The following is a 12,865-nucleotide window of genomic DNA, read 5'->3' as shown; positions in this document are numbered from 1 at the left end:
AATAGCCACAGTCAGTAACCAAGTGAGGAGAAAACAGAGCTGCCTTTATTGGCCACTATATCAACTTTTCATAAAATTCCCCCTGATCTCTTAAATAACTTCAGAACCGAAGTATGCTATCCTATGGGAGTTGTAAAACAAATTAGATACAATTACAATTCAATACAAATAAACAACCCATCAATGTACTGTAACAATTTCTCTTTACCTAGTTTTCCCAATTTCATTACTTATGATTTCCTTAATGAGTCAAGATAGCACACAAGAAGCAAAATATTTTAATGGTATGCAATATAAAATAAAAAAAGTTTGATAAAAGTAAATTTTGGAAAACTGTGACAACTACACCTCCCCAAAGTAAATACAACAAACATCTGTTGCAGAGAGTGTTTGGCCTTCAGACAGTTTATAAAGGGTGTTCTTCCTAGGGCTTTTGCTATTAAAAAGCAAACAAAATAAGATAACATGCTCAAAACCTAGATCCCCACTGTGTATTATAACAATGTGTGTGCATAACATACACACATGCATACATACATCATGTGTTTATATATATATATATATATATATATACATACATATACATATACACACACATATACGTATGTATATATATATGTATATATACATACATATATAAATTTTTTTTAATATGATAAGGTTAATCCAGTTGATCTTCTAGGTATATTACATAAAGGGAAAATATGCCCTCTACAAGACTGCACTTGTGCTTGGAAAGGGCAACAAAATAATTAGGCATGTTGCCCTCTGACTACAGGTTACACAGTAATTTTAACTATAGTCTTTCTTTTTAGTGCTCTACACAAACATTTCAACTTAGCAACACTCAAAGTACTGAAATGAATACAGTCCTGGAAGTTTTCATTGCCTTTAGAATCAGAGAATACCTCCATAATAACTCAACTTCTTCCCCCAGATTTCATTGTCTTCTCAAAATCAGTGATATCCTCATTAAATAATGCCAGTAAATTCTTTAAAGGGGTGTAAACCCTTCTACTCCAAAGACAGTATAAGTAATTGTGCAATGTCTGCATTATGCAGTGAGCACAGAATGTAACAATTCAATCAGAAAGAACCAATAAGCCTTTATGACTCATTGTCTCCTTTACTGCATCAAACAATTGTTCATCATTCTTATGTAAACTGAAGGTGTTTTTCCATTGTTCTGAAAGAACATAACCCAGAACACACCTTCAATAGCATTTGCCCACAATTCCCAATAACTATTTTGCAAAGAAGACTGGAATTACAAAATAGCATACACTTAACAGGTGCATATTCTAATATATGTAAAGTTTTGAAGTATAAACATTTATCGTTTATTAAAGGTAATGAAAAAATGTTTTTAATTCTCCAGTTCTAAATTAAAGTCACTGCTAAGTGGTAAATATAGATTATGAAATTAGTCCTCACCTAAATACTTTGAAAGACATTCCTTCACTGTTGTTCTGGAAGTGAGGATCTGATTTAATTTTAAAGATATATTCCTACATGAATTTCACTAATAAATTAATAAAATACCCTGTAGAGACATAAATGCATGTTGTGGGATCAGTTTCTATGCCAAACATATTGAAAAGTAGAACTTTATAGCATTTCCCCAAAGGTAGAGAGATAAATTATAAAATTTACATATACCCCAATAATGAAGTGTTTTCAAATCAGATGCTCATATTACATATATGCTTAAACCAATTTTAAGTCAAAGCAAAGACTTTATTTTAGGCAATGGGATTTGTGATAGTTAAGTAGCAAATTATACACAGACAAAAATTAAGTTGTCATAACTGATGCAAATAACTTAAGGGAAAAAAATTATAGCTAAACAATTTCTCTACACATGAAAAGCATGCACCACTTTCAAAGTAGGTTCCTGACTACTTCAATGAGAAATTTACCATCTTCATCATTCTCCAAAGAATACAAAGAATAATTAAACAATGGGAAGAATGAGAATGAGAATTTCTTGGATTAAGAGCTGGCCAACATATATAAGGCATATAATTAATGTATCTGTTAAAATTTTCCTTTATTCATTTTCACGAATTCTACCTCTGAATATAAGTCTGAGTAACAGTTTTTTATTAGACTTAAATAACACATTTAATTCAGCAATCTCACTTATTAGGAAAAATATATGATTATGGATAATTAAAATGTATTTTTCCCACTACAAAGATCTTACAATTTCTAAATGACCATTTTCCTTTAAAAACATATAGTATTTAATAAGAACATTTTCTTTGGGCTAAGTAATTACAGACAACTCCTAAGAGAACAGTTCTCAAGAAAAAGAGATTGAGACAGGGTTTATGAGAAAATATGTTCGTGAGCAGAACGATCAACAAAATGAACACCAAAATAAATGCATTTTCCAATCAAAGAGTTCTCTATAGCCATTAACAAACTGATCAACACAGCTATTCCAAATTAAAGATTACTATATCCATTCTACATGCAGAAAAACAAATGCCAAGAAGTTAATGAATCAGCTAAGGCCACAAAGAAGAATTAGAATCACATCAGGAATTAAAATTCAGATGATTCTCACAATTTCACTTCTCTGAAATAATATTATGACATCTATAATTATGAAGAGCTTTTGATATTTCTAAATTAAAGCAACATATAAAAAATGGTTTTATACCTGATGAGGCGATATATTATCCAAGAATACTTAGGGCACAGAGCTCTTCCATATATGCATTCATTAACAGTATTCCAAAATTAAGGCATTATACATATGGTACTGCCCCAATACTTACTTAACACTTTACTACTTCAAAGTACATCATCCAAAGCAATCACAATTGACATAGCATGAAACTATGTTTTGCAGACAAGAAACTCTATGTCCGGTACTCATAGAACACACTATAATACAGAACTAACTGAATTAAAATTTACAATGTCCTTGGCTTTTTGCTCCATTTTGAGATTATGAACTACAATGTCATTCTCAATAATTATTTCCTTTCAAAATCACTTGAGAAATAATTCTCACAATAAAAAAAGGAACTATCCTTAAAGTTAACATGGGTAATAGAACACAACAAAAGTTCTGATTTTACTAGACTCTTACCACAGCTAATGTCATATTATTTCAAACCACAAATCAAAAATACATTGAATGAAACACTGTGTCACAATCTACCAAAAAATGGCCTTATTTACACATACCACAGATATATTAATTTTTTTAAAAAATGAGGAATAGACCATTTCTAGATTCATTGGTTGGTATGGAATTGTCAAGCCAAGAAAAAAAAATCATATTTTAGCCTGAAAAGGAATGTTTCCTCCCCTTTCAATAATGGGTATTGAAGAAGGAAAAGGAGCATGGTGTTAGATGAGACACGAGGTAGTACCCTGACAGGTTTCATACATACTTTAAACAGCTGCAAACATGTACTATAAAAGCTTGGATATAAAAATAATACTTTGAGACAAATACTTATATACACCTTCAAGAGAGAAAACAAAAAGGTCACCTTGATACTCTTTTGGTCTCACTAAGCAGGTAGACAATTCTTTGCTCACTGAAACAGATGTTTGTAGGAATAAACATACATCTGATCATCACAAGTTTCTGCTAATGAGATTAAGGGCATAAATATCATTTTTACATACATGCATAATTATATACATCTTTCAATATTCCAATTTGTTGAGACAAACATAAAGAAAACAAGTACACCCAGCACTGCCCTAATATGAAAGACATACCTCTTGTACTGATCGAGCAGCTGGCTTGTCTTGATGATTGGCCAATATTAAAAATGGCAAAGTACATAACTGTGGGTGCTGAAGAGCTGAATGCAGTTCTTTTCTAGAGGTTTCTAGTTCCTCTTCCGAAGAGGCACTGTCTAATACAAATATTACTCCTTGAGATCCTTGGTAGTAGCGACTCCAGTATTTCCTAATGTTATCAGCCCCTTTCAAAACAAAATAAAATCTTTTTAAAAAAAAAATAGTATTAAATGCCTCACAAGTCAAACAACAATAATAATTACTAACTGAAAAAAGTTAGCTTTTAACAACAAAGTGCAAAACGGCTTGCTATGACAGGAAGTGACATACATCAGACTCAGTACAGGCTGGAGTAATCAGAGAACAGGGTTGCAGATATCAAGTTCCAAAGGGAGAAAGAGAGTTAAGATAAATTATAGAACATGTCTTTGTCAAACTAATAAAGTAACAGCAGAAGTTTTTAAACAAATGCAGAAGAATCCCTCCTATGTCAGAATTTTCTTAACATGGATAACACGACTCATACTGCAGCATGAATTCAATGTCTCCTAACAGAACAGTACAACCTACTGAATCACCCCCAAAATGTTTCTCACATCAGCTGGATTTCCCAGCAGAGGAGCTGATCAGTTCTGCTTAGCTTCAGAAGGCTAATGATGTAATAACCTGAAAATCTATGGATGCACTACAAATTAGCAAGTAGGATCAATCTAGGAGACAAAATAGAGAGCTTTATGGAATATTCAAACCATAGATCATTTTTATGTTTTTTCAAAAGAGAACACTGGAAAGTGTTGTGAAAAGCAATGGGGATGCTCGATTTCACCTTTAAAAATATTTTTAAAGAAATTTTAAAGCTTGACTTTGACTCTGTAATTGAAGAGTAATTTATTTGGAGTAAAAGTTAAAGTTAGATAAGTTCATTGATTATGTTGCACACGATCAAACTCAAATTATTTCTTGAATGAATTTTGAAAACTTTCTTTGAAGGTCCATTGTCTTGATGAAAAGACATCTATCTCTTTGGCTATATTTCCCATCCTCTAAAAACTTCAACCTGTAAGTTAACCTTGAAGTCTAATTGCAAAACAGTGAATATAGTTTAAAATTATTCATTCCTGGAAGTTATAGATTTCAGCATGATGTGTCTGACACAGAAGTAGATGACTTATTATCTAGAGAGTTGTAGAAGTCAAAGAAAAAGAGTTTATCCCTAAGGCATATGGAAAGATGGGAGATATGGAAACTGTCAGAATGAGACATGATAACCCAGACAGTTCACTCTTGCATACAATGAAAACATCCCCAACAATAATATTTCCAAATTACACTAAATTTTCTTGCTCCTCTCATTTCCATTAATGGAGCAAACTTTGAAAACATTATGGTGAGTTAGAAAGATTCTGATGGGATGAAAGTGGGGAATGGGGCTAAAAGTCAGGGTGAGAGCTCAAGATGACAAAATTGCCCTAATTTCAGGAAGCCTTTCTGTTTTTAATGATATGGATATATAAAGAACTCCAGTTCAAATTTTCCCTTACTTGATGAGGTGGAAGTAATAATAATAAGTAGCAGCAGCATCTATATAGCAGCTACTATGTGCCAGGAAATGGCACTAAAAACTTTACAAATAGTATCTCGTTTGATCCTCACAACAGCCCTGGGAGGTAGGTACTATTATGATACCCATTTTACAGCTGGGGAAACTAAGGCAAACAAAGGTTAAGTGACTTGTCCGAGATCACACAGATAGCATGAAAGATTTGAACTCAGGTCTTCCTGATTCCAAGTCCAGTGCTCTACAAGCCAAAATGACAATAGTCCTGGTTATTTTGTTAGCAAATTGAAAAAAAAAAGTGAAGGAAAAAATTATCAGATTTTAAGACTCTCTCATGATTTATATACATATGCACGTATTTGGTAAGTCTCGTATGTGAGACTTACTGAAAAGATTATATATCAGTGAATTTTTTGTTTTCAAATTTTAAAAATGGGTTTCTTCTATATTTAGCATTCTTACTTCTAAGATCCAGGAACTACTCTTTAAATATTTGACTTTCACCAAAAACTGTGATGGGGGGTTGGGAGGAGTTTGAGCAAAGTTTAGAGGATGACAGCATTTTTACATAGAGAAGTCAGATAAGGTTTCATGGCGAAGGTGATTTCAAATTTGTCTTTCACACAGCACCTGATATAATGTTCCACACATATTAGGTGCTTTAAAAGTGTTTTTATGTTAAAAAGTCAAAGAATGTGTGGAGTTTTCCACTCCATTTTAATGGCATCTGGCTAGCTGTTCCTTTTAAAAAGGAAATGACACTTTTTTTTCCTCAGTATAGACAGCAAGTACCTTTGAAGGGTGCACTCTGTACCAACAAACCAACTTCAAAAGAAATAACAAAAACAGCATCTTACTTCTAAGTAAGCAGTCTGGGATTAAAAACATTCTAATGACTGAATTTTCATCTCTGTAACTGAAACTCAGGTTCAGCTGTTAAAGAAGGTAGTATTACAAAAAAGTATACTCCTATAGAAATAGTGCCTGGTCTACAGAGAGGTTATTATGGAAAAATAAGAAGTAAAAACTGAAAACGCTTTCTATTTCCCACCTGGGAGGCCTCAGCACTTCTTGACTTTGCATAATCCTTTCATTGTTTTCTTCATCTAGAAAACAGACACTGTTAACCTACCAACTTTTACAAAATCTAAACATGAGGTCCTAAGGAGAGGACTACGTGGATGTATATGAAAAATGGTATTTTTGCTTAAGACAAAAGAAATTATAAAAGAATAATGATCTTCAAAGGATTGCTTCCTCCTCCTACCCATTAAAACCTACAACATATCTGATTTTACTGAGTCAACATGAATTAAATTTTTAATGAAGACCTATAACCAAGTTCTCTAAGAGAACCAGGTGTTTGCTTTGTTTGGCTTTTTGAAAGGAGAAAACATTCTTTAGGATACCAATGAACTGATGAGTTCACTGGAAAAAAGCATGCCTATGTGGGCTCTCCAGTTACTGCGTGCCAATGTAATTTCATAATGAGGAATAGGATGGCTTAAAGAGCACTTCCAAAATATCGGAACAAATTACAATATAGCTAAACAGAGGACCTCACACAAAGAGGGACAATAATTATTTGCTGAATTGAATTGAACAAATACACTGTTAATAAATGCTAGGTGGTGGTTGTTGTTGTTGTTGTTGTTGTTGTTGTTGTTGTTGTTTTAATGTGTCCAAAGGTCCTGAAAGGTGGTTAGAAGTTGGATAGGTGAAGTGAAGAAGGGAAGGCATTCTTATTGTGGAAAACAACATGAGAAAGGGCCAAGAAATGTAAGTAAGCACTAAAAACAAGTTTGAGCAAAAGAAAACAAAAAGAACTTCAAAAAGAGACACAAACAGGGCAATATTATTATCATCTAGTTAAGTGCAATAGATTCTTTTAAAAAACAGACAGGAGGTAGATAACAGGTGATATGCATTCCTCTTTTTTGTGCTTTGCATATTAGAATGTTTGCTGCTAATTTATTCCCATAACAAAAAATTTTTCAAGTGTGGAGAACAATGAGAGGACTACAGTAGAAACTACATAATGTGAAGCCATGATGTCTCCTAATTAAAGTAAGACCTTGAAAACCATACAAAGGACTTGGACGAAGGTACTGGGAAGACATGCAGGTTCTTGAGAGTAAAGTAACATGATCAAAATAGCATTCTGAAAGATCAATTAGTCAATGAATATTACCATATGAAAAGAATTTAAAAATACAATAGAAGACACATAGGGATAGAGTATAGAATAATATAAAAGGGTGAGGGAGCTCACAATATGAGAACACAACTGCTACTTAAAATATTTTTTCAATAACTATTTGGCCATAAGTTTGCACTGAGAAACATCTAAAATGAATCATAGAAATGACTTCCTTTCTCCTAATGGCCAAGCATCCTATGATATCTAAGGCCTTCTAGCTGGACACTGCTATTTCTTCAGGATACCCCTTAGTCTATGGCCCAACCCCATCCACACTTAGCTAGTGTGCAGCATTGTGAGCTGGGCAGGAGATTCTCTTCCTCTCCTTCTGTCTGGGTTGTCAAGTCCTCACCAATCATGAAACTTAAAGTGCATGCATGCATGCATGCATACACATACCCATCACATGCAGCAGAATTTATTACGCAAAGAGGTCCTACAACCCCTTACAAAGGCACACAAGGAAAGTCATTTAGTAACAGCAGACCCTGGCAACTAAGCTATTCCACTGTGAAATATCACTAGTCTCTTTCTTTTTTTCCTTTCTTTGTGTAAAACTATTTCTATAATTAGCAAGGTAATGAGACAGCAGAAAATACCAGCCAGTTTGCATATGTTGCCTTTAGGCAGCCTGTAAGCAGGAAGAAAGGGATAGTCTCTACTACCTAATTCTCACCTATCCTGAGGGCTATGGCCTTACAGCTGCTGCTTGCTGGCCCCAAAGCTCAACTGCCCCAATTCTTCAGTGCAGTAACAAAGTACTTTTATTACTTTACATTCAATACAAACTTTTGGCCAGTTTTATATCCAAATGACACATCAATTGAGATATCACTGTAAGGTCCCTACTAAAGGAGCTTCACTATAGAGTTAACAAGAAGTATAAAATGGCTCCTATCCTCCACACGAATATAGTTTAAGAGGGGAGAGGGCATATACATAAATGGTTAAAAGACAAGGCAAAATACAGTTAGGTAAAATATCAGTGGTACATATAATATGTCACTTAAGTGACATAGGAGGTAAGAGGAACAAGAAATCCCATCTGTCTGGGGAAATCAGAAGAGGTTTCAAGGAATGTGTGGGCTCAGGGTTGGGTCTTGAAAGCTGAGTACGATTTACATATGTGTATGGGAATGACAGTAAGGGTGGAGAACTTCATATGTTTTTACTGGAAGGCAAGAAAAGCAAGAGTAAACTAGTTTGGCTAGAGTAGAACATCCGTATAGGGAAGGATGCACATGGAGGTTAAATCTGGAAAGGCAGACTGGGGTAGGGCTATAAAGATTAAACCTGCATGTTTTTACTAGCATAGGATACTGAAGGCAACAAGACTAGCCAGGAGACTGCAATAATCTAAGAATGAAGCTTACAGGAACCTAAATAAGGTAAACAGTAACTCTGATGGGGGCAGCTAGACTCATCTTCCTGAGTTCAAATCCAGCCTCAGACACTTATTAGCTATGTGACCCTGGGCAAGTCACTTAACCCTGTTTGCCTCAATTTCCTCATCTGCAAATGAGCTGAAGAAGAAATAGCAAACCATTCCAGTGTCTTTGCCAAGAAAACCCCAAATGGGGTCATGAAGAGTCAGACACGATTGAAAAACGACTGAACAACAACAAACCCTGATGGGGTCATGGAGATGTATTAGACGCAATAGATAAAGAAAATTCGAGAAGCAAGAAACAAAAATACAAGCAAGGACAACAAAATGAGCATTAATACCAAAAGATAGAACAGACCTAAAAAATGTCAGGAATGCTAGAGGATTAGGGCTAAGGGTAGCAGTGCATGCTAAGGACAGGAAAAATGCTTTTTTAGCTATGTTGTAGTCCAGAGGAAGACTCAAGAAGGGATAAGATTTCTGTTTGGAGTGAAAGAGGTTTAAGATGACAAAGAGAAAGCAGAATCATTCAATTCCTATTTTGCTTATGGGCTTTTGGGGGGAAGAGGGAGTAAGGATAATAAGAGGGCACCTAGCAGGTATCAACAAGTGCAAATCAGGAGACCCAAGTTAACTATTCAGCAAATTATTAAAGAACTTGCTTGGCTAACTGCTGAGCAGATTTATTCATGATTTTGGAAAAAACATGGAGATTAAGAACAGGAAATAGACAAATGTCCTGGTTTTCCAAAGAGGGTTGAGGTGGATTCTTCAAACTATAGACTGAGGAATTTGACTTTTATTCCTAGCCATATTCTGGAACACAATAACAGAACAGCTTATGAGCACTTAGAAAGGAAAGGGGCAATCACTACCAGTCAGGATACAAACATCTCATTTTATCACAACTCTACGAAGTAGACGCTACTATTAGTTTCATTTTACAGATGAAGAAACTGAGGCAAAATGACTTGCTCAGGGTCACACAGCACTGTCTGAAGCAGGACTCAAATTAATATTTTCATGCCTCCAAGACCTATTGTATACACTGCACCAACTAGCTGCCTCTAAATTTGTCCTCTCCATAACTTCAAACCTCAGAGAAGTAAATTAGTTTCTCTTTTGCCAGTTCTAGACCCCTTTTCCCACTGCCTAATCCTTCCTAAATGGTAGTGAGAAAGGAGAACTGAAGCAGCACAAGAACCTCTATTGTGTATGTGCACAAATGGGCACAAGGGCCCATATTTACACAGATGTAGGGGGAGGGGAGGGATTCATTCTAAGAAGAGGGTCAATCATCCTTCCACATTCAAATGAAAGTAATATATCCTGTAACAAAAAAGAAAAGAAAAGAAAAGAAAAGAAAAGAAAAGAAAAGAAAGAAAAAAAGAAAAGAAAAGAAAAGAAAAGAAAAGAAAAGAAAAGAAAAGAAAAGAAAAGAAAAGAAAAGAAACTCAAAGATTTTCAAAAATTAAATGCATACTCCCACGGTTCATTATGGTAGGATGATGATCCTGTATTCTCCAAAGCTATTGCAGTGGAGCCCAAGCCCTGGCATATGCCATTAAGCTAAAGAGGCTTTAAGGATGAACCACATAATGGATGGCATATTTGGTACTGGACCAACCTGACTAAACTCAAAAGGGCTCATCAAGTTGACCACATAGTGATGAGTTTTGGTTACCACAACTGCTCAATTATAGAGAGGCTGTAATTTTAGTAGGTATAGGGAATACACAGATGGATGATATAACATGGCCTCAAAGCACTGAAGCATAAGTACTACACTGATAAATCAAGTGGAATTAGCAATAATGAGGAGAAGAAGAGAATATGAAGATGGATATGAAGATGTTTCCACTAAAGTTTCACCTTGCACCCAACAAATTGCCAAAATGACAAAATACTGTAATAGTCAATGTTGGAGGAGTTGTAAGAAGACGAGCACACTAGTGTAATGTTGGTGTAGCTATGTATTAGTATCAACATTTTGGAAAGTAATTTGGAAACCTGCAAATAAAATGCCCACACACTTTACCCTAGAGATTCTACTAGTAAGCATATACCTCAAAGAGTTTACTAATAAAAAAGAAAGCCCCCATTGTAATAGCCAAGAATAAGAAAGTACACGCCCATCAAAAGGGGAATGGATAAAAAAAAAACCCTGTGATATATGAATGTAATGGAATATTATTGCACTGCAAGAAATGAAGAAGGTGAAGCATGGAAAAGCTTAAATGAACTGATTCAGAGTCCTGTAAGCAAAGAAAACAATATACACAATGATGACAACAATTTAAATAGAACAAATAAATAACCACCACCGCAAAACGATAAAAAATTAATGTCTCAAAACTGTAAAGAACAAGCCCGGCTCCAAAGAGGTGAAAGAGGCCACCTCCCCACATTCCTTTGCAAAGGTGAAAGGTTCATGGATTTGGAACACTGAATATATTTTCAGAATTTTTTGATGTATTATTTAGGTTGACTTATTTTCCCCTCTGGAATGGGAGGGAGGGATACAGAAGAAATTCAGAAATAAAACAGATTTTAAATATTGTTTTTCATCTTTATCATCTTTTAAATTTTTGTGTTTTATTAGGTTCATAATATTTAATATAATAGTAGTTATATAATTCATGCAAAAATATACACATATTGGATTTCGCTGATAAGGATGTGTAATTAAAAAAAACCTCTGGATACCACTGCAGTATTAGATCCAAACTTAAAGGTGTTTATGACTTCTATATTTCCGCTTAGTAGGCATGCAAATTCCTAGACTCTTTCCTTCCAAAATATCTGTTATATCTATGCAAAACACGTACTTTTTTTCTAGAAAATCTGGTAACCAGACTGAGACATCTTCCAATCAATCAATCAACATTTATTAAATGCCTTTTATATATCAAGCACTGTGCTAGACACTGGAGATATAAATGCAATGGAAGAAACAATTCATACTCACTAGCAAAGACATATAAATGTATATACAGAATACGTTTAAAAAGAAAAAAACTACACATTAAATACAAAGAGGACACTTGCAGTTACAGTGTGATCAGAAAAGGCCTGGAATAAAAGATGGTGCTTGAACTGCATCTAGAAGGAAGAGAAGGATTCTATAAAGCAGAGGTGAAGTAAGAGGGCATTCCAAACAAAGAATACATGGAGTGTCTTATGTGAGGAAGAGAGGCCAGACTGGCCGGACTGAAGAGTATAGGAGAGGCAGAAAGTACAAAACAGGAAAGATAGACTGGAATAAGGCTATAACAGGTTTTAAACAACAAACAGAAAATTTTTTTCAGATACTTCTAGAGGTAGTAAGGAACCAAGAAGTTTTTTTTCCTCTTTTATGTTTTATATTAATTTGTTTTTACTTTTCAACATTCACTTCCATAGTTTTTGAGTTTTAAATTTTCTCCCCCTCTCTTCCCACCTCCCTCCCCAAGGTGGTGTGCAATCTAATATAGGCTCTACATATACATTCCTATTAAACATATTTTCACATTAGTCATGTTGTAATAGAACCAAAAGGAGGAACAAGAAGAAACAAAACAGAAGGAAAAAAAAGAGCAAATAGTACACTTGTGTCTGCATTCAAGCTCCATAGTTCTTTCTCTGGATTGGATAGCATTTTCCATCATAAGACTTTTGCAGATGTCTTAGATCCTTGCATTGCTGAGAAGAGCTAAGTCTATCAAAGTTGGTCATTGCTCAGTGTTGCTGTTACTGTGTACAACATTCTCCTGGTTCTGCCCATTTCACTCAGCATCAGTCCATACAAGTCTTTCCAGGTTTTTCTAAAGTCCACTTGCTCACCATTTCTTATAGCATAACAGTATTCCATTCCATTCATATACCACAACTTGTTCAGCCATTCCCCAATTGATGGGCATCCCCTCAATTTCCAGTTCTTTGACACCACAGAAAGAGCTGCTATAAATAT

At 34.7% G+C, this 12,865-nt stretch overlaps 1 protein-coding gene across 10 annotated transcripts in view; it reads right to left on the bottom strand.

Annotated features, from left to right (window-relative positions):
• Positions 1 to 12,865, bottom strand: part of ARL15 (ARF like GTPase 15) — a 516,687-nt gene that overhangs the window by 283,654 nt on the left and 220,168 nt on the right. For all 10 annotated transcript variants that reach the window (XR_013486144.1, XM_020996974.2, XM_020997001.2 and 7 more), the window contains one exon: positions 3,748 to 3,956. Coding sequence is in view for 9 of the 10 variants with exons in the window: in XM_020996974.2 (XP_020852633.1) it covers positions 3,748 to 3,956 (209 nt within the window). In the remaining variant the exon portion in view is untranslated. The remainder of the gene's footprint in view (positions 1 to 3,747; positions 3,957 to 12,865) is intronic.

Source organism: Phascolarctos cinereus, unplaced genomic scaffold, assembly GCF_003287225.1.
Source record: "Phascolarctos cinereus isolate Bilbo 61053 unplaced genomic scaffold, phaCin_HiC Scaffold_4;HRSCAF=312, whole genome shotgun sequence".
In the NCBI taxonomy this organism is placed as follows: domain Eukaryota; kingdom Metazoa; phylum Chordata; class Mammalia; order Diprotodontia; family Phascolarctidae; genus Phascolarctos; species Phascolarctos cinereus.
Note: the sequence above shows the minus strand (reverse complement) of the source record. Positions and strands in the feature narration are given on the sequence as shown.